This window comes from Trichosurus vulpecula, chromosome 1 (genome assembly GCF_011100635.1).
Source record: "Trichosurus vulpecula isolate mTriVul1 chromosome 1, mTriVul1.pri, whole genome shotgun sequence".
In the NCBI taxonomy this organism is placed as follows: domain Eukaryota; kingdom Metazoa; phylum Chordata; class Mammalia; order Diprotodontia; family Phalangeridae; genus Trichosurus; species Trichosurus vulpecula.
The window spans coordinates 35,215,065-35,237,835 of NC_050573.1; the positions used below are offsets into that span (position 1 = coordinate 35,215,065).

A 22,771-nucleotide genomic window follows, 5' to 3' on the forward strand; every position below is an offset into this window, starting at 1 on the left:
AGGTAAAGCATTGGTCCTGGAAACGCTGCCAACCCATCTGCTTTCATTACCGTCCGCGAGCACTAATCCTCACCTCTCCCTGACCCCTTAGTTATGCTTGCTGTGGGGTCTGAGCCTAGCTCCACCCTACTGCAGGGGACACTAAACAAAACAGAAGACATTCCATGTTGACTTTGAAACACAGTAAACCACATTTTTGTAGTAGATTATTGTCTTACGGGCCATTCTAAGTTTATTTATTATTACTGTTGTTGGTTTATTATGCATTATACTCTCCTCGAGGGGAGGAACTTTCTCATCTGTATCCCCAGAGCTTAGCACAGAGCCTGGCACATAGTAGGCTCTTAATACTTACTGAGTTGACTTGATTATAATCCATGAGCACAAACTGGCTGAGTGATTAAAGGGGAAGAGAGAGGAGCATGCTGTGGAAGGAAACTATAGTAGGATGAACAATTTCCAGAATTTACTCCAAGCTAATGCTGAGGTCCTAAAACTGCTGCCCAGGAGTCAGGAAAGCCTAAGAGAAAAGATCTTCTAGCTCTCCGGTAAGCCAGGTGGCTTCTTAGCAAGCTACCTGAAGGAGAAAATGTAAATAAAAAAAAATCACAGGAGGGGAGAGAAACAAGACAGTTTTGCTGCGGACAAAAAGAAAAACCCAGACTGCTTCTTTTTACTGAATCCCTACAGAAGATCATAGATTAGAATGGAAAGAGACATGCTTATGGAATTAACGTGAGAGGACAGGTCACACTGCTAGGGTAAACACTCGGGCTTACCTGCCACACGCCCACAATGGCATTGGCCACTAAGATAAGGAGGATTACAAAAGGCTCCACAAAAGCTGTGATTGTTTCTTCGCCTTCTTCAAACCAGGCCAAGACCTGCAAAGGAAATGACATTTGCTGCAGTCAGCAGAGCAGGCTATATTCCACTTCAAGGTGCCACACGATTTTTTTTAATGTCCCCGGAAAAAGCCCAAGAGCAGCAGGGTGTTTACAACCACCACCAGGCAGCTTATGACAATTCATGGACATTCAAAATGTCACCAAAACCATCTACTGAGTGTCAAGCATAAGCAGAAAATACAATCACGTTCAATTTCAAGGTGGCCAGAGACACAAGCTATCCTCATCCTCGTTCCTGAACCCTCATGTGGATTGCTCTGTCCACCCTACAGTCTACACAGTCAAATTAACCTCCAACAAAAATCTCTAACCATGCTATCTCCTCTTGCTAGAAAACCAAGAACAAGAATCCTGTAAAATCTCCACAGCTCTCCATAACCCAAAAGTACAACCCACTTTAGGTGTTGCCCAAGGCCTTCCATGACTAGACCTCAACCTATCACCCCTATCTTATCCTCTCTTTATCTAGGCTCCAACCCAACCAGCCTCCTCACTAATACAAATACATCCTGTGCTTGATGCCTCCTGGAGTCTCGAAGGATGGGCAGAACTGGACGGAGCCGGGAGTGTAGGTGGATGGTCCAATTCTGCCCATCCTTCAAGGCTCAAATCAGCCATCTTTTTCATGAGCTCCTGACTCCTCCCGCCCCTGCCCCAGGCCCCCTTAATCCAAGAATGATCTTTTCCTTCTCCAAGTGATCATAGCACTTTGTACCTCTTAACCTTTTCAATGATTAACATATTAATCTTAAGCGTTACAAAGCACCTTCTTCGCAGCCACCAGCAGGAGACAAGGAGACTGAGGTGCACAGAGCAATTAACTCACCCAATCACAGAGCCTGACATTCACTTGCTGTTAGATTCTACTCTCCTTGAGTACAGGGTTCAAATCTTATTCTTCTTTGGAGTTCCCAGGATTTACCAACCACCAGCTTTTGAGAAAAGTTTTAGATCTAAACCAACAACACCTATTCCTAACTGAACAGCCAGAGGGGCTAAGAACTTAGTAAAGAAACAACCCAGCTCCTGGTCTGAAATCGTTTGAACCAGGAACTATTGGTTAATATAGTACTTTGTACATAGGAAGCAGAAATGGTTGCTAAATTAATGTGGATGATAATATACTTTTTTAAAAAGAAGATGAAGGCTGAATATTACTATATTCTCAAAGCAATTTCTAGAATTCAAATTACCATTCATGAACAATCCAAAGAGGAAACAAGTAATGAAAATTATGCTAACGAGACCAGCTAATTAAAAGTTATTTAAATTCCCTTAAGCAGTAGACATGATCATGTAAGATATGGGAACAAAAGCAACTAACGATATTTTAGAATAACTGGAATTTTTACCCCAAGTTTATTTTTCAGATTTCTTGAAAGCTGGTTGAGAATTAAACTACTCCCAAGTAGTGCAGTGAATAAAAAAAATAGGTTTTGTTGATATCCTTTCTTTTTTACATCACCTGCTTTCCCCCCTGTATCTCCCCCCAGAGAGCTAGCCCTTATAACAAAGAATTTTTTTTTAAAGGGAAAAAAATGAGCAAAAATCCTTTTTAAAAAATCAGACATTTGCAATATCAGGCAGAGCATTTCTCAAGGGTATTCAGATACATAGCACAACCCCAGGGTGGCAAGAATGCACAGCGGACAGTGTCGGGCCTGGAGTCATGAAGATCTGAGTTCAAATTTGGCCCCAGACACTTCCTAGCTGTGTGACCCTGGGCAAGTTACTTCAGTGTTTGCCTCAGATTCCTCATCTGTAAAATGAGCTGGAGAAGAAAATGGCTAACCACTCCAGCATCTCTACCAAGAAAACCACAAAAGGAATCACAAAGAGTTGGACATGACTGAAATGACTGAACTACTGCAACAGCCCAAGTTCAAACATTAATAATCACACCAGCTAATGACAGGATCGTGTTAAGAAGAGTGTGCCACAAAACTAAGACCAGCAGACATCACCCTAACCCTGCTGGTGCCAAAGCGAGCATTACAAGGTCTACCATAACTTTAATATAACATAACATGCTACTACCTCTTTAATTGAGTGACAGGTGGAACACAAAGAGTTCAAACGAAAGCACTCCACTTTAACTAGAACAGGTTCTGAAGACGAAGGAAATACATTCCAATATTTTGGGACACAGATTCTGTATTTTAAACAAATACTAGTAACAGTGGCTAATAAATTAAATGGATCTAGTTAACAGGCAGTGAATATATTTTTGAACATTTTTGGTATTAATGGCAATAAAAACATATCTGGCTAAAATCCTGGCCACAAGAAATTGGTATGGTCCTATCCAATGGGTGTTTCACTGCCTACTATTTAATGGTGGTAAGGGCAAGGCACAGAGACAAAAATGAGGAAAAAATTGGAATACAGCCCAGTTTCCAAAGAGATACTACAAATAATGAGCAGGCAAACCCCAAGGATAGAACGAGAAAGGGCCGGGCTGGGCCTAGGAGGGCCCAGACAGTATAAAAAGAGGCCCTCCCCTGTTCCCGGAATCACTGACACACAGCACACTACCGCAGCCCCTGAGGATCAGGCCTAGCGCCAAAAAGACAACTTCTCTGAGGAAGTGATAAATTGTGATGGATGCAAGATCGCAGCTGCTCTGGTGCTAGCCTTCCAAATGCTTGCCAAGGAGAGCATATTAGAAATAGGAAACTTAATTCTCCAGCTAGGGAAAAAAATTGTTGGACTTGAGGAGGAACAAGGGCCTTTCTTAAAGGTCAGTGAGGCATTAGCAACTTGAAGATAAGCTTCGCACCTTGTTAGAGAGAGGATGAATTTCCTTCTTGGCAGCCGGTCACAAGGCACACATTTAAGTAACCAAACTACAGGCCTTTCCCGGCCTCCCCAGCTCCTGATGTCTTCCAGGCTAAGGTTACCTTCCATCTACTATCTATGTAACTGTCTTTTGAGTTAGAGTGTAAGCTTTGTGAGCACAGGGACTGGCTTATGTATTGCCAGCACTTAACACCTGGGCTTAAATAAATGCTTGTAGCCACTGATCTTTTCTCTTTAGTTTGAGAGCAAGACCATGTTAGTTCGATTAAAAAAATTTTTTTCCATAAAAAAAGTTTCATTGTGTTTCTCCTTCTGATACGAATCTAAGACTTAACACAAAAGACTATCAGATGAGTATTCTGGAAGAATAGAAAGGATCTATGAAGAAGTACTAATTATTGCTCATAGAAACCCCATAGCAGGCTTACCTTTAAGGGCAGAAAGTAGCTGCTAATCATTTCTATTACAAATAAAATAAGAAAAAAAACTAATAATGGAGCCTTCAGTATAGCCAAGGATGGAAGAACACATCAAAAGACAGTCAACCGAGTATGGTTTATAAGTTTGAACGGAAAAACAACGTTGATTTCAGACTATAAACCCACAGGAATCAGCATCATTAACCACACTAGAAGCCGACCACATAAAACTGGCGAGTCCAATCAACCCAACTATTTCTTTGAACCTGAGTGCAGTCCTCTGTTCTAGGCCTGGGAGGAGAGGGAAGGAAGGAGCCACAGAGAAGTATCAGTGTTGGCACACTAGAAAGGGGAAAGGCTCAAGAGGTTCAGGAGAAAGGCAAACCAGAGTCTGGGAACAGAACTGGAAATAACAATAAGGTAAGAAGTTTATGAAGAGTAACTGGCTTATCAGAAGCTGGACTAAATAAATCTATGTAGGAAAAAGAAAAAAAATTCCTAGCACTTTCCCACAAATAAAAAGGCGGACAGCATCGAACAATGACCTTAGAACCCCAGGGTCGCTTCGTTTATGTTCTCGTTCTCTCTCCCTCTCTCTCTCTGACACATACATACATAATGAATCTATACTGAGGGCCTTCCCAATATACTCTGGTGAATATTATAGCTAGGTGGCGCAGTGGACAGAGCGCCAGGCAGGAACCAGGAAGATTCATCTCCCTGAGATCAAATCCGGCCTCAGATACTTCCTAATCGTGTGACCCTGGGCAAATCATTTAACCCTTTTTGCCTCAGTTTCCTCATCTGGAACATGAGCTGAAGAACAAAATGGCAAACCACTCCAGTATCTTCACCAAGAAAACCCCAAATGGGGTCACAGAGAGTCAGACACGACTAAAATTAAACAACAAATCCCTAAAAAGTCAGCAGTGTAAAAATAATTGCACTTTCCTATATTCTGCTATAGCAGAATATTAGCCAGAGTTAACAGTTTACTCTCTGGTTTAGCACATCAAGTAGTCACAAGAAACATCCTGTAAATGTTTATTTTTTACAATCTAAGAAGACCCAATTACACAACACATATTCCCATCTCTATCAGACATGCATCAAAATTATAGTTACAAAATACATTTGTTAAAATAAAGGAAATAATTAAGCATCATTAAAACAAAAAGCTAATGCAATAAGAGAAGATTAGCACAGTAGTTTTTCTTCTGCCTCCTTATATCTGCCTTGTTGAGCCACTCAAATTTAACCAACTTTCATTTTCAAATTGTTTCCCAGTCATCTTTTATCAAAGAATCAAAGAATCATTCAGAACCAAAAGGGACTTCAAGTGTCATCGTCCAATTAAGAATCCTCATTTTACAGAAGAGAAAAAATAAAGCTTAGAGACTAGTTCACCGGCTCAAGGTCACACAGTCATTAAGTAACAGAGCTGAGATTCAAACGCATGACAAGACTCATTGTGCTGCAGCCCCCAGAGAAATCAAAATTCAAAAAAGATGACAGTCCTGGACAATTCCCAGTAACCACCACAAGGTAAGTGGGTTGGAAAGGTTAGAAAAGATGCTGCTCGAAATACTCTGAAAATGAGTATGTGAATTCCCAGAAACCGTAAACTCTATTAAAATTTCACAATAAACTATCCTTTCACCATCCATAATATGCTATGGTTTAAAATATACTATACAGAAAAAGACTCCCTTCTCTTTCTGTATAGATATGGGGTGGGGTGAGGGCAAGGACAGGGGAGAGAGGGAGAGGCGCAGGGGGGAAGAGAGAGGAAGAGAGAGAGAGAGAGATTAAGAAATACAGCTCATTTCAACAGCTCAATTAAAACTTTCAACACTGATCTCTCTCTGTCTTGGTGTTACCAACATCACCACTCTGAAGCCAAGATTAACTTTGCTTCAACGTATACACGACCACGCTTCTGATGTAACCTTTCAGTGGTCCCAAGTACAAAGCTGTGTTGGTCCAGAAATGAGATTTAAAAAACCATTTTAGCCATCTAAAGGTATAAGACATTCACCAGCCTAAATATTCAGTCTGCCTTGTTTCATGAAGTTAAATCAAATTCACATTTTATTCTACTTCTCAACAAATTGCTCTCGGTTCAAGGTAAGGCAGCAAAGTCATCTCCAAGGCGCTTTGGCCGCCTACTGTTTATTCCTTCTGTAAACTATTCAGGACTATTAGCAGTTGCTTAGTCCCTGAATGAATCCACACGGTATTTGCAGTTAAAAGCTCAAGTACATGTTGGTGGTAAAACGCTGCTGATTCTTCTAAAATGCAAACTGATTAATCTATACCAAAGAGGATTCTCATTTTCTCAGATATACTGGAGTTAAACTGTGTAATTTAAGTTTAAAAAACATGGGGGAAAAGAGCCGTATCAGGAGGTTGGGAGCAATTCATTAGGCTCAGCAAATTGTTTGTTATGATATCATGCCTCAATTTTCCTCCAAAGGAAGAATCCAAGGGCCAGACCCTAAAGGTAATTTAATTAATGGCACTCTCACACAAATTATGATGTACACCACACTCACTGGGGAAAGGCTCATTGTTGGCTTATACCACTAAGATTGTGTCTACGAATGTTTACTTCTTTTAGATCTACCTTTTGGAAAAGAACTCAGAGGTCTGCTGTTCTAAGTCAACAGCTCCGCCTGTTCAAATCTCCTTCTGCTAAAAGATAGGACAGAGGAAAGAAGGTGGCCCCTTGGGGCAGCTGGGAGTGTACCTGCCTGCCAACAGATTCACCTCGAGTGGGTCGTTTGGGGGTTTTCTAAAGCCATGCCTGGCTGAAAATCAGAGGCGCGCACATGCCGCCCGAACAGATGCGGTCACATCAGGACCAATCCTTCCTGTTCTCAACTTGTGGGGAGAAGAAAAATTTTTGTGAATGAGTTTTATTTCATCCAGAGAATCGAGTTTTCAAAGCTTTCCTATCTACCGCATGGAGCACATGTTCTCTGGGCTCAAAAAAAGAATAACCCACATGAGAACTTCATGATAAAGAGAGCAAATCGGTTACTAACTTATCAAGAATATAGTCGCCCCCATCACCTCCGGAGGTTCTCATTCTTTGCATCTCTCTCTCGTTTCTTAGCAACCCCACCAGCACTTGCATGCAAACGTAGACTGCCCGGCTCACACCAACCAGGAAACTGCCCAGTTCAAACATTCTGTCTATGGAACAGGGCAAGCTGAACTCTGTCCCATCCATCTGAGTTGTTCTATCTGTTTGGTAGTCAGTCAAGTCAGGGAAAGGGGGTGGGGGTGGGGGGTCCAACTTAGATGAACATACCACCACCCAGAAGGGCAAGTGACCAAATTTGGTCAAGCACAGAGACATCACCAGCGTCATCATTCTTGTCCCCGTCAGAAGCAACTGTCACCTTGCTATTACCAGAAAGGGAAAACAACTGGGAATATTCCTCTGGTAAGTGCTATTTACAGATGACAATGATCCCACCATCATCTTCATGTGATCGTACAACTTGTTAATATGGAGAGGCCAAAATTTAAAAATAAAAGGCCTAATAATTTGAAAAAAAAAAAAGCCTTTGGCTTTAGAAGCTTACTTGGCTCTACAATATATTTCTGGAAAATCCAATTAGCTTTAACACCCTTAGTTAAAAAAAAAAAAAGACCCCTCAGACTGAAGCATACATTTACTTTCTAAAAAAAATCAATAGTTTACATTATATGGACACAAATGGCTAACACTAAGACAATATCCTTTGACATGGCTTCTTTGCTTATCTCAATTATTTCTGCTTCTAGCTTTACAACTTTCATCCCTGCAACATTTGGCCAACTAATACTTTTAAAAAAAGAAAGAATTTTTTTATACTTACAAAAGATATGCAGGCTGCCAGCAGTAAAATTCTAACTAATAAATCTTCAAACTGTTCAATTACAAGCTCCAATAAGGTTTTCCCTATAAGAAATGCAAATTATTAAAATAGTTATCTTAAGAGCCTCAGCAAGAAACAATGAAAAAAACCTTTTAATCAAATGACTTACCTTCTTCTGCTGGCAATTCTGTAGAATGCAGAGATTTGCAAGGGAACATGAGAGAAAGAAAAGAAGAAAACATTAACATTCAGTTTTTCTCCAAGAAAAATTGTTAAAATTTAAACATCCTCCATTCTGGAAGACAAAACCTTTAAGTTAAGAGAAGACCAACGACCATTCTTTCTGTAAATTAACAGAAAGATACGATTTTTTTTTTTTGGTTAATGACCTTGTGCCTACATGTCAGAATTAAGCCCAGCCACCTAAGAAGGGGACCCTAAAACGGATATATTTCAGCCGGGTCACCCCTCCTGCCAGATGTGTCTGTGTGTGTGGTGGGGGGTGGGGTAGTCTGACTCCGGGGAGCCCAGAAGGTCAGAGGCTTCTGAGTTCTAAGCCCCACAACCACGGGAGGCCCATTGATCAGCTTCTCATTCCCCAGAAAAGAGCTGGAGCTGCGTGGGTGATTCACCGAGGCACAAAAAGAAGGTCAAGGAAAAGGGGCCGGGGAAACGGCCATGGCAGGCATCCGACTGCGGAGCCCTGCGGAGCCCCCCTCCCCACGTGGGGAAAGCTCCTCGGAGGGAGGGGGGGATTCGCCGCGCAAACCCGGGCGGGGAAGCCCGAGTGGGAGAGACCCACGAGGTGGAGCCCCAGTCAGCCATCTTCCTCTCTCTTAGGCCGCCTTTCCAGCCAGATGCTGACTCTACACGCCCAGACTCCCGGCCCCGGTCCCCCCGGACAGCCCCCTCCTCCGCAGGGGGCCGGGGAGGGGGTCCCGGGGACCCCACTAGGAGGGGCTGCCTTCTCGTCCTCCCGGGAAAGCCCCGGATGAAAGGCCGCGGGAGGCCCCAATATGGGGGTCTGGCTGAAAAGCGTGGGTCCCCCTCCCCTCCTGCGCAAAGCGGTTAACATACAAGGGTGGGGGGCGGGGGCGAAGGGAGGAATGGGCCTGGACCCCCAATTAGGAGGGGCTCCTCCTGTCCTCCGAAAAACGGGCAAGGACCCCAGAGACACGGGGTGGGGGCTTGGAGAGCGTGGGCACCCCGCCCCCGCCCCGGCAGGGCCCCCTGCAAGGAAAGGCTGAAGCCCCTGGGCGGGCGTGTGTCGGGCTGCCCCCTCCCCGGCACCGCAGGCGGGGAGCCTCGGGCCCCCTCCCCCCCTCGCCGCAGCGGGCGAGCAGGCGAGCGGCTGCGGGCACGCACCGTTGGAGCCCCAGCGCTCCTTGAGCTTCTTGACCTGCTCCAGGCTCAGCCCGGTGCTCTCGTTGACGCCAAAATAGCCGAGCACCTCCTCCACGGTCTTGGTGTGCGCGTTCTCCATAGCTGCGGAGCCCGAGCCCGCCAGGGGCCGCCTCCGACTTCTCCCGCCCCGCTAGGACGCGCCCGGCTCGGCTCGGCTGGGGCCGCCGGCACCGGAGGAGGCGGTGGGAGGGCCGGTTCCCGTGCTCTCCACCCCCCGCACCACCGGGAGCAGCAGCAGCCGCGGCGTCGCTGCCTCCTCCTCCTCCTCCTCCGCTGCCTCCTTCCGCTCCGCCGAGAGCTGAATCACCCCACGGGCGCCCTCCCCCCCGCGGCCCCTGGGCAGGTGACGCCGCCCCCCGCCCCGCTCCGCTGCGCTCCGCTCTCCCGGCGCCTGCCCGAGCCCGGGACGGTCCCCTCGACCGCCAACCGCCGCCCGGTCCGGCCCGGCCCGCGCCTCGAGCTTCGCTCGCCTGCCTGCCGGCCCGGCACTGGGCCCCCGCTGTCGCCCCGGCTCCGGAGGCGCACCGACGCTCCCGCTCGGGGAGCGCTATCTAGTCGGAGCAGTGCTCGCTCCCTCCGCGGAGCCCCCACCCCAAAGGGCCGCGGCGGCGGTGACCCGAGGAGGAGACTGCGGCGAAGGTGGCGGCGTCGGGGACGGGAGCGAGCGGCGCGGCAGCGACGGCGGCGGCGGCGGCGGCTCGAATAGCATTTATTCGCTGCTGCCTCCCCTCTCGCGGCCGCGGCATGTGGACGCCGCTCATTGGCCGAGAGGCACCAGCGCGGCGCCGGCAGCCGGGCCACGCCCCCTGCCTCCCCCTTCTCTCCCCTTTCCTCCTCGCTCCTCACCCCCGCCCCTCCCTTTCCTCCTCGGCTCCAGCCCTCGGCCGACTCCCTCACCCACGCCGCCCGGGCCGACGCGCTGGCCCCGCCCCCTCCGGCCGGCTTCGAGAGCCCGGATCGAGGCTCTAGAAGCCCACGGCGCAGGCGCACAGGGGCCGCCGGCCTGCCGTTCCGAAGCGGGCATGGCGGGCGGTGGAGGCGCAGGCCCTGGGCATCCTCTTGAGGGAGCGCCCGGACATCCCGTCGTGAAAAGACGAGAGGGGGCCGGGCAAGCCCTGGGGGCACCCTAGGGGTCGCGGCTTTCGATGTTCAGCTGAGACCCCGGTCGCCCCGTGCTCACAGGCCTCCGCGCGAGGCCTAACCTGGGCCCACTCGGGACTTTCCTCCACGGATTATCTCCGATCTCTCCCCACTAGAGCTTGTTTGTACAGTTTTCCATCCTTGGGCCCCTCCGTCATTAGACTGTGATCTCCCCAAGGGCAGGGCCGACTTTTGTCCTTCTTTGTCCCTCCCCTCTCCCCAGTGCCTGGCACACAGTAGGCCCTTCATCATGTTAATTGAGCTATTGACATGGGGCCACGTGGCTTCTTCTAAGGCTCCTTCGGGTGAAGAAGAATCCTTTGAACCTTGAAGACCATCCCATTTCTGCACAGTTCTCACTGCTGGGAAGTTCTTTCTGCTATCTAGCCTCAATCTGGCTCTGAAACCTTCACGGAACACCCCTGGTTCTGCCTTTTGGGGTCAAGCACAACAAGGCAAAGCAATCTTTTCTTGGAATGACAGCCTTCTGGGAAACTCCTTCCACTCAACTTTGTAGAATGTGGATTCAAGGTCCTTCATTCTCCCAGTGGACATCTTCTGTACGTTCTCCATTTGATCAATGGACTTCCCACAACGTGTGGCCAGAACCAAGAGAGTGTTCCAGACATCATCTGACCAGTGCAAAGGACAGTGGGCATATCAGCCTCCTATCCTGGGAGCTAGGACTTTCAATGTGTGAATTGGAGATCATATTGGCCTTTTTTTGGGGGGGGGGGGTGGCAATATTGATACATTTTGAGCCTGCAGACCACTGACTTCCCCAATATCTTCCCTTCCAGTCAGTCCAAGGTGAGGCAGTTCATAAGTAGTCTACACTAGAACTCAGATCTTCTGTCTCCAAATCCAGTGCTTGTTCAGTGTGTCCATCAGAGTTTGAAATCTGCCTCCACCCTGGGAAGTCCTGGGAGGAACAGTGGTGTATGTGGATCTTCATAAGTCCCTCATGCCAGCTTCTTCAGAAGATTGACAAAATCCAAATTGTAGCACTTTTTATGTGATCCTCAATCCTATAATGCCCCAATTAACAAGCATTTATTAATCACTTGTTAGGTGCTGGGCACTGTGCTATTTGCTAAGGGTAAAAAGACAAAACTGAAACAATTCCTGTGCTCAAAAAGCTAGGCAGGGTAAGTATGATCAGTTCTGTTTTGCAAATGAGGTAGCTCAGGTTTAGAGATTGAGCGACAATCAAGGTCACACACCTAGGGAGTTGGGGAGCTGAGACTAGAATCTCAATCTTACTGGGTTTTATTTTTTTTTTCCACTACATCACTGGGGTGAGGTAGGACATAAAGGAATTACCTTCCATTTGTACTATGTGCTTCTTGCATATACACTTTTTACAACTATGTCATCTCTCCCATTAAGATGTGAGCCCTCAAGTCAGGAGGATCTGAGTTCAAATTCAGTCTCGGAAGCTTCTAGCTGTGTGACCCTGGACAAGACGTGAGTTGCTCGAGGTCAGGAAACATGTTTTTGCCTTTATGTTCTCAGCACTGATGTGCCTGGCACATGGTAAGTGCTTATAAATGTTTGTTGACTTACTGACGGTGACCTGATATTACTCTGGTACTAAAGTTCAGGATACGTACCAGAGAATGTAGTTTGGTGAGATCAGATGAATCGCAACAAATTGCAGATTGCTTTATGTTGTCTCATTTGAGCTTCACAACAAATGTGTGAGGTAAGTACCACAGTTATTAATATCCTATTTCACAGTTGAGGAAACAGGCTCAGTAGATTAAGTAATTTGTTCATGATCTCACAGTGTCAAAGGGAATCTGGGGCTCCCCTGAATCCAATTCTGGTGCTCTTACAAATAAACCATGCCCCTCAGGAAGATGGAAGGTGTAAAGACTTATCTGGAGGACTCATCTGGAGGTAGCCCAGAAACCACTGAGCTCTGGGTCTTTGGGAAATCTTTGAGAACATCCAATTGGAACGACTCTGGAGAGGAGCCACATTGGATATTCAAATGATTTAGACAACTTTAGAGGTTGTCCATTCCAGTCCATTTTAGAAGTGAGGATACAGACTCAGGGAGGTTAACAGACTTGTTCAAGATTGATCTTGGCGTCATTCAATTAAGGTACTATTCACCACTACCCTCTTCTTACCAGACATTGACTGCCCTCAGAATTCTCTGTATTAGGGTACCTGGGTTGAAAATCCCTAAGGCCACAGGAGGTGAAAAAGTAAGAAATGGGAGTGCTCTCCTGGGGCAGTAATCCCACTGTCCTTTACCCTGGCCAGACCACATCTGCAATATTGTGTTCAGTTCTGGGTATCACATGTTAGGCAGGACATTGATATGCTGGTACATGTTCAGGGGAGGGCAACCAGGAGGAAATCTGAAACCTTGCCCCATGAGGATTGGTTGAAAGAACTAGGCCTGTTTAACCTAGAGAAGACTTAGCTGGGACATGACAGTACTCTAAATATCTGATGACCAAACGGAGGGAACAAGCTTGTTCTCTTTGGTCCCGGGAGGCAGAACTGAAGAGGCAGAGAATCAAAGATTCACGAAGGCATGTCGGGGCTCCACTTAATGAAAAACTTACTAAAAGAGTTGTCCAAAAGAAGAAAGGTCTGCTCTGGGAGTTGGCGGGGAGGGCCTGTCGTGTTGAAGAAGAGGGGACTCTTTGGAAGATAGGTGGGTTTGTATGGGCGCTGAAGTCTCTTCCAACTCTGAAAGCCTGTGATCAGCCCCAGTCCATTTTGGATAGTTCTAGTCACTAGGAAGTTTTTCTTTACAACTTCCACCTATTGCTCTTAGTGCCTGGGGGTGGCAAACACAAGTCTTATCCTTCCTGCATATGAAGGCCCCCTGAATTCTTGAAGGTAGCTATGGACTCCTTCCCCACTCCCCAACCTGTCTCATTATCTGCTGTTTTCGAGGTATCCTGGGGTGGTGGAAGGAGCGTTAAATCTGAAATCGGAAAAACTATTTGAATCTCTGTTCTGTCTAGTACTATGTATATGTCATATACAAGTCAGCAAGTCAGCTCAGTGGGCCTCCATTTCCCCTTCTGAAAAGCCCCTTGAGAAGAATTGCACTCTGCCTGGTGAGGGTTAATGAATACTTTCCTAGCAAAAGAAGAGGGAAGAGTGGCATAGTAATTTATTATTATTATTTTTAACTCCCACACTTGGTCTTATGATACCACTTGTCTGCATTAGAAATCACAGGTTGTGATCTGGGAACTTTTAAATACCTATTGGAGTAGCATAGAATGCCTGAATACTTAGTTCTCAGCAGCGCTGTAGTTGGGAAGATGGAGGCCCTGATGCCATAATGTGATGTATATTTTCTTTTCTGTCACTTTCTCCAACAGGGGAAAGGAGAGCCATTTTGCTCCAAAACCTACACTTTAGCTGCAGATACTTTGTTCACATATTCTTTACAAAACCCACGTCTCCCTGACATAAAGGAAGTTCCCCAAATATAAAGGAGTTGCACCACTTAACTGGGGGTGGAGAGGAGGGACCTCGCATGGAATCCATGAACAAAAATATGTGCAAATTAGGTTTTCAGAGACAAGCAGCTTTCTTGCAGCAGGTTGCCAAAGCAAAACATTTTGTCTATGTATAGAGACAGAGCACACCCTGAGAGGAGCTGGGGAGAGCCAGCTCAACTGCCCCAAAGAGTTCAGCCTGAGGACTGGAAACAGATTAATTCCTCCAGCCAGATGCAGATCACACTGTACTGCCCAGCTGAAAGAATCACGCACATCATCTCATTTCGTTTTTTCCAAGGAGTGGAGGCTGGCATGAGGTTTTGATTGATACCTGGAAGAAGATTTAAAAAAAAAAAACCAACAACCATGAAGCAAGCAAACAAAAATTCTTGTGTATGGTAATGCACCAGGTGAAGCAAGGTGGAAACTGGTTGGGTTACAGCCATGGAGAAACTTTCCGTGATTGTTCCAGAGTATTGCACTTGAGGGGCTGATGGCTACTTTCTCTCTGGTAGCACACCCATACCATGTATAGCCAATCCCAGTTATCTCTTCTAGAATACCAGAAATATAGGGGCGTTACATATTTTTAGGCATTATGGAACTTGCAAGGAAAGTGCTTTCTAAACCCAAAGGCCTAGAAAGCTGTGGGGTTTGTTTATAAAGGTAAATTATTATTATCATTACAGCTCTGTACGCTAAGGCTGAACTGGAATCTAAAGATCCCACTTCTGTGATTCCCCCATCTCTTTACTTGTATCCTTACTTGTGAAATAGGCAATCTTCTCTAATTAGCTCCATAAATCAATAAATAAGAATTTAAAATAATAACTGGCCCTTATATAAAGGTTTGAAAAGCACCTCATGTGTTATTTCATGTGGCCCCTACAACAACTCTATGAGAATGTTATTATTACCCCTAATTTACAGATAAGGAAAGTGAAACTCCAAGGAGTCACCCAGTAAGTGTGAGTCAGCATTTGAACTCCTGTTTTTCCAAGTCCAAGTCCAGCACTCTATTTCCTAGGTCACTTAGTTGCCCCATTTATTAAGTGCCTAATATCTGCTGGACATTGTGCTAAGCACCAGGAACACATATTCTGTCAGGGGCAGGAAGCAAGACAAAGACAACCTACAAACATCATAGGATCATAGTTCTAGAGCTGAAAGCCACCATTGGAAGTTATCTAGTCCAAAGTCACCAGGTAGAAGCGGCAGAACCAGTAATCAGAAACTGTGACCCCAAATCCAGGGCCCATTCCTCTGTGTCATGCTGCTGCTGCTACTACAAGCAGAGCCATACAAGGCACTTGCAAAGCTCTTTACAAACATTTTCTTATTCCATTCTGGTTTTAAATCTTTGATCCTATAAAGATGAGAAGAATGACGTGACCGTAATAAAATACTAATAACAACAATAATGATGATGTTGATGAGTGAAACTCCAAAATTTCTTTGTGTATTTATCAAATCAACTGTACTGAAACCAGAGCATCATTACAGACAGAACTGTTGCTCACCACCACGAAGATAGAACATTGACCATAAACATTTAAGAGTGACATTTAAAAAAATTATTTTCAGTTCCAAAGTCTCTTCTTCCACTCCCTAACCCATTGAGGAGACAAGAAATATAACAACCATACATACGAAGTCATGCAAAACATTTCCACATTGATGTTGCAGGTGAAAAAAAAGCAAGAAAAATAAAGTGGAAAAAAATGCCACGATCTGTACTCAGAGTTCATCAGTTCACTCTCTGTCAATGGATGACATTTTTTCATCATGAGTCCTTTGGAACTGTCGCAGACATATTGATCAGAGTAGCTTAGTCTTTCACAGTTGATTGCTATTACAATATTGCTATTGCTGTGTACAATGTTGTCCTGGTTCTGCTCACTTCACTTTGCATCAGTTTGTACAAGTCTTCCTAGATTTTTTCTAAAACCACTCTCTTTATAATTTTTAACAACACAATAGGATTCCATCACATTAATATACCACCACTTGTTCAGCCACTCCCCAGTTGGTGGGCATCCTCTTAGTTTCTCATTCTTTGCCATTTCAAAAAGAGCTGCTATAAGCATCTTTGTACACATGGCTCCTTTTCCTTTTTATTTGATCTCTTTGAGACACAGACCTAATAGTGTATTGCTGGGTCAAAGGCTGTGCACAGTTTGATAGCCCTTTCAACATAGTTCCAAATTGTTCTTCAGAATGGTTAGATCAGTGTACAACTCCACCAACAGTGCATTAGTGTCCCAATTTTTCCACATCATTTCCAACCTTTGTCATTTTCTTTTTCTGTCATGTTAGCCAATCTGATAGGTATGAAGTGATACCTCAGAGTTGTTTTAATTTGTATTCTTCTAATCAATGGCGATTTAGAGCATTTGTTCATAAGACTATAGATAGCTTTGATTTCTTTATCTGATAATTGCCTGTTCATATCCTTTTACCATTGGGGGATGGCTCTTATTTTTATAAATTTGGCTTAGTTCCTTACATATTTGAAAAATAAGACCTTTATCAGAGAAACTTGCTTTAAAATTTTTCTTTCTGGTTTTCTGCTTTCTAATCTTGGCTGCATTGGTCTTGCCTGTGCAACACCTTTTCAACTTAATGTAGTCAAAATGATCTATTTTACCTTTCGTGATCTTCTCTATCTCTTGTTTGATTATGAACTCTTCCCTTATCCAAAGATCTAACAGGTAATTTTTTCCATGCTCCCCTAATTTGCGTATAATATCGCATCTTATATCTAAATCATGTACCCATTTTGAGCTTATCTTGACATATGGTGTGAAATGGTCTAAGAATGAGATTTTTAATAGATGTTGACATACTAAAAGCTATCACTCCACCCCCACAAATACACGGAATAAAAAAACTTTCAAAATATAGAGACCTAGCAGAAGATAGCAAATGCATGTGGGAACAGGACACAGTCCATGTCATCACTGTACTATTTGGGAGTTGTCCCAAAGAGGTTTACGAAGATGAGTTTACATCCCAGTACTCCTATTCACTTACCCAAAGCAGTCATTTTTATATATCTCTGCAATAGCCCCCAGATCATTAGATATACATACAAGAATAACAAGTCAGCTAGTCAACAAGCATTTTATTACGGTTTTTTTTTTACATGTCTGGTAGTGTACTAGGTAGTGAATGGCAAGAGAGTGACTTGTTCTACCTGAACCCTATTTAAAAAAAAAGATGAGAGAATTAGATAGCAGTAGCAATAACAATAAAAACCCAGCAGAATAAATTGGAATAACATAGGCATGCAAAGGAGTACCTATTAAACCTGCTCCTGGAGCTGTCCCAAGGATGCTTTCAGTGAGTCTATAGAAGACATCCCTTACATCTCAGCATTTTTATTTAGCTATGAAAGGGAGTTATTTTATCCACCTGTGCTATTATAGTCTGTGGAACATTAAATGTAAAAGAGCAAGGCCAGTCTAGTAACTTGTCTTGGGTCTGTTCCGTCTGAACTCCACTGAAAAGATGAGAACAAGGTAATGACAGCTGACAATATCTGGCTCTTTAAGAGAGCTCTGTGAAGTGTTTTGCAGGTGTTCTCTCATTTGATCCCCACCATCCTGGGAGTCTTATTATTCCCACTTGGCTGATGGGGAAACTGAGGCTCAGTAAGTCTAAGGGGAAAAAGAAAGACCATAGTTTTAGAACTGGAAGGGAGGTTGTCTAGTCCAACTCTTTCATTTTACAGATAAGGAAACTGAGACCCACAGTTAACCACAGAGGTTAAGTAGTTGTCTGGGTGGCACAGTGGACAGAGCTCAGGACATCTGGCTTCAGCCACTTACTTGCTGTATGGCCTTGGGTAAGCTGCCTAACCTCTTTCTGTTAAAGTTTCTTCATCTGTAAAAATGGGGATAATATGTGTGTGTGTGTGTGTGTAAAATTAATGTGCAAGGCACTTTGAAAACCTTAATCAATGCTACTTATTATGTGACTTGCTCAAGGTCATAAAATTTGTGTTGAGGCAGGATTTGGAATCCATGTCTCTTCTGACTTCAGGTTCAGCATACTTTCCGCTATTGCCTCACCCCCCTCTACCATTCTTATAACAATAGATACAGGCCTATCTCTGGGACCATATTTGAAGCCCACCTTTTTTTTTTTTAACACATCATCTTCCAAGGATGCTCTGTGGCTACAGATCATGGAACACAATAATTTCAGTTGAATCACAATTATAGGTGACCCATGGGGCAATGAAAAAACACAGTGGACATAAGGAAGTTGCAGCTTATTACCGACAATGAACTGTGCTCATATCTTAAAAGCTATTGTTAAGGACGTGAAAACTGACTTCATATAGCACTTTAAGTTTTGCCAAGAGTTTTTGTATACATTATCTCAGTTGACCATCACTACAACCCGGTACCTCAGGTATTATTATTCCTGTTTTTGCAGATGAGGAAAATGAGGCTTTATAGGCACAAAGTGACTTGTCCTTGGCTATGCAACTAACAAGTGTTAGAAATGGGATTTGAACCCAAATCTCAAAGTCGAGTAGAATATCCATTATGCTTACTACCATTCATGCTATGACACCTGGGACTGGAAAAGAAGGAAGGACAAGTCATGTAGCAAGAGAGAAAGATAACAGAAAGCCCAAAGATTGCACCGGTACCCTCAAAATGTTACCAAAAGACCTGTAATAATAGCTAACATTTATCTAGCATTTCAAGGTTTTCAAAGCACTTTACAAATATGTCCTCTGATCTTCAAAACAACTCTGGGAGGTAAGTGCTATTATCATCTCTATTTTACAGATGAGGCACAAAGAGGTCAAAGCATTGGATGGATTCTTCATTGAGATTTTTATAGAAAGACATGGATTTGCACAGGATAAGAAGCTATGGGAGGGGAGGGGGGCGCCAGCGTAGAAAGTGCCCACACAGATGTGATCAACAGATCCATCAACATACTGAATTGTAGCTTTGGCTTCTCCATGATGAAGTTATCCATCTTAAAAGTGGGCTTCATAGATGCTCTTTCCAAGGTTCACTGGATAGCTGAACTCAATGTGTAAACTGAGTGAAAGACAAGGATGGAAAGAAAGGGAAACTATTATAGGAAATTGGGATTCTGAAGAAGGAAGGATTTGATGAATGCTAATAAAGAGAGAAAGGAGTTCATTGGCTGGCTGGCCGGCTGACTGGAAGTAGGCCAGGTGAAAAAGGCCGGGAGTCAGGGAGCAGGAACTGAGAGGCATTTTGTTCCTATAGAGGAAAGAGAGACTTAGTAAGGAAATGTGGGGAAAGGCAAACTGCTAGATTAAGATTCAAGTGCCTGCACAGAAGGAAGCTGTGATGAGGAGCCAAAGGATTTTACCTGCGATCTAGTTAAAAAAAAAAATAAAAGGTTATGTCCCTTAAGGAGAGGGGTTAAGGGGATGAGCCAAAATTGATTAAAACTGTAAAAAGCTGATCACTCTCCTAAGCTGAACCAAGCCAAGCTAGGTTCGACTAATAATCTCTGCCTATTTAAATATAGTTTGTATCCCACGATTTCTTGAAACTCAAGGTAAGCTTCACTTTCCTAATGGCTGGCTAAATGTGTGTTTGACAGGGGACCCACTACAGAGGAATCCTGATGATTCCTAAAACAGTTTTCTTTAGGTCCACCATGGCCTCAGAGGCTCTCTGTTATGTGTAGGATGAAGAACAAACTACTTTCCAACTTTGAATTTCCACTCTACATGAACTCTCTGCTTTGGCCCAGCTTGTGTGTACTCCCTGTTCCCTGGGCACACCGAGTACATTCCTATCTCTGTGTCTTTCTTTGTTCACTGTCATTTGCCTGATCTGGAATGATCAAGGCTTCAGCCTTCCACCTGTCCACATCCATCCTTCAAGGCACAGCTCAAGCACCAGATCTTCCAGGAAGCCTTGCCCTCCCTCCTCTGAATTCCTATGGTATTTATTTTCTGTATCACCTGTTTGGTGCATACAATATTAGCCTGATACCCTTCTTTGACTTTTCCCGAGCTTTCTCTCTTGACTTACCAACTAGATTGTAAACTTCTTTAGGGCAGAGGCCTCAGATTATTTGTATGGTCCTTGGTATCCTGCATAAGGCTAGCTATCTGGTAGGGGTTCAATAAATATTTATTAAACATTTATGTGCCTAGCATTGTGCTAAGTGCTGGAAATTAAAAAAAAAAGAGGCAAAAGACAGTCTCAATGCTCAAGGATCCCACAGTCTAATGTAGGCAACAACATGCGAACAATTATTTACAAACAAGACTATATATTTTTATCTGGGACTTGAAGGAAGCCAGGGAAGCCAGGAGGTAGAGATGTGGAAGGAGAGATTTCAAACATGGAAATCAATAAATATATTGAAAGAAGGAATGCTTGAATGAAGTAAAGGGAAAGTGTCCCAAACCCAAGTTTAGGTGATGCCAACAGAAGTGACCAACTGTAAACACCAGGGAGACTTTTTTCGATGGCTGCCCTGGTCTATTTCACCATTGCTCTAAGCCCACTGTGGTCTCCTTTCTCTCTGGGGTTACTTTTCCTGAGTCAGCCATTCAGTAATCAACAAGCATTTATTAAGCCACAGACTATGCTAAGCACTGGTGATATAGAAGAAGGCAAAACCAATTTTTGCCCTCCAGAAGCTTATAACGTAATGAAGGAAAAACCATGCAAACAACTATGTGCAAAGCAGATATATTCAGAATAATTTGGAAATAATCTCAGAGCATAGTTATGGTAACACAATTTTAAAAACGAACCCATATATCTGTGTCAAATGAAGTGCTGTAGAATGGTTTTCAAAATGGTAGCTCCCTGTTGGGATAATGTAGTTTAAATATAGCAGCTATTCCACCATGCCCTCCTTCCCCTCAAGTCAGCTTGCCCTTTGATTTTATGGAAAGATGTCAAAAGTTCTTCTTTACTGCCCCCCCCCCACTTCCTTTCCCTTTCTTCTGTCTTAAGGTGCTAATAGCTTCAACAACAAGGTGCTCACGGTACCAAGATGAACTGCCTTGTCAAGCCCAGGAGAGAGATGAATAAAGGTTGAACGTGATTTTAATTTTTAAATCATTGAACTGGTCTGATGGATTCCTCCTCTGTTACCAGGGAGCAGTATGTGGCTGCAGCAGCAGCAACAGCCAGAGGCAGGTAGAGTTTCAGTCCGGCAGAAGTCCAAGGACTGGGCATGCAAAGGATAATGTTGCAGTGGGCAGATTCCTAGAATAGGATCTTTGTTCCTGAGCTGACCAGCTGGCTCTCTCAATTCCCAACAATAGAAGAAAAAGGGGGAGGTAGGAGGCTCAGGGGTTTCCTTTTGTAATCTTGCTGTAGTTACCTGACTGCTCACAGATCTCCTTAGATTAGTCTCCCTTTTAATCACCTTGTGATTTTTCTTTTCCTCTCTTGATTGGGGGCGGGAGTTGGGGGAGGTGGTGGGGAGTGGGGATGGCTCTTCTGGTGTATCCTGATAGGCGCTTGTCTGACAGGCCCAGCCTGATCCAAGAGGAGATGATGCATCTGTTCCATCTGGTTCAAGCAATCTATTAAAGCCAAGACTATCTTCCCCCCAGCTCCTTTCCTTTCTCCTGCTCATGCTGTTGAGTCCCTCATCATCATCTTCCTCTGTAAGACAAAAAGCAAAATTGCTCTAGTTTTCGTGCCCAGTTCATTCCTTGTCCACACCTTGCAACCTCTAATGGGGTCTGGTTTGGGGGTCAGAGGCCTTGGGGTCAGATCCTGGCTCTGCTACTGACTACTATATGTGACCTTGGCCAAGATGCTTCATCTTTATGGGTCTCAGTTTTCTTATCTTTAAAATGAGATTGGATTAGACTTTTAAGGTCTTTTCATTCTGATTCCTGTGAACTTGCAGCTCTGGGGTTCAGATCCTGGCACTACCACCCTATAAAATGAAGGGATACCTGAATTCAAATCCAGCTTCAGATTCTTACTAGCTATGTGACCCTGGACAAGTCACCTGACCTGTTTCACTCAGTTTCCTCATCTGTAAAATGGGGATAATAATAGCACCTACCTCCAAAGTTGTTGTAATGATAGAAAGAGAAAGTATTCATAAAGTATTTTGCAAACTTTAAAGCACTATATAAATGCCAGGTATTATTATTGTCACCTTGGGACCTAGGGCAAATCGTTTAACCTCTCTGAACTTCAGTTTCTTTCTCTATAAAATGAAAGGGTTGGACTAGGTGACCTTCAAGTTACTTCCAGCTCGAAATAGGCTCAGGCTTTTCATTTCCATTGTTTTTCTACTGCTCCTGTTTTGGGAAATCCCTTCTCCACTCAACTGCAAACTGATCTTCCTAAAGTGTAGATCTGACTATGTCCCATCAATTCCAGTGGCTCCCCTCTTCCCTTTGGGATCCAGTGTAAAACTTTCTGTCTGGCTCTTAAAGCCCTACATAACTGGGTCCCTCCCTACTTGTCCAGTGTTTCTATACCTTACTCCCTTCCTCAGACTCTAAGCGGCATTGGCTTCTCTATTGTTCTGCGAACAAGACACTCCATCGATGGTCCACCAGGTCTGGAATTCTCTTCCCCCTCATCTCCCTGTCCTGGCTTCCTTCAAATCCCAGACAAAATCTCACCTTCTACAGGAAGACTTTTGATAAATAGATGGATAGATAGATAGATGGATAGATAGATAGATAGATGGAAAAATGGATAGATAGATGGACAGAAAGATAGATAGGTAGATGGATGGATGGATAGATAGCT

General features: G+C 44.3%; 1 protein-coding gene across 2 annotated transcripts in view; it reads right to left on the reverse strand.

Annotated features, from left to right (window-relative positions):
* Nucleotides 1-9,727, reverse strand: part of ATP2A2 (ATPase sarcoplasmic/endoplasmic reticulum Ca2+ transporting 2) — a 60,571-nt gene extending 50,844 nt beyond the window's left edge. Inside the window, exons 1-4 of one of the 2 annotated variants that reach the window (XM_036740688.1) lie at nt 9,361-9,727; nt 8,165-8,182; nt 7,996-8,078; nt 780-884 (exon numbers count right to left, since the gene is read on the reverse strand). In XM_036740688.1, coding sequence (XP_036596583.1) covers nt 780-884; nt 7,996-8,078; nt 8,165-8,182; nt 9,361-9,478 — 324 coding nt within the window. In that variant the 5' untranslated portion in view covers nt 9,479-9,727. The remainder of the gene's footprint in view (nt 1-779; nt 885-7,995; nt 8,079-8,164; nt 8,183-9,360) is intronic. The other variant, XM_036740682.1, reaches the window with a different exon arrangement.
* Between the last annotated feature and the right edge of the window lie 13,044 nt (nt 9,728-22,771).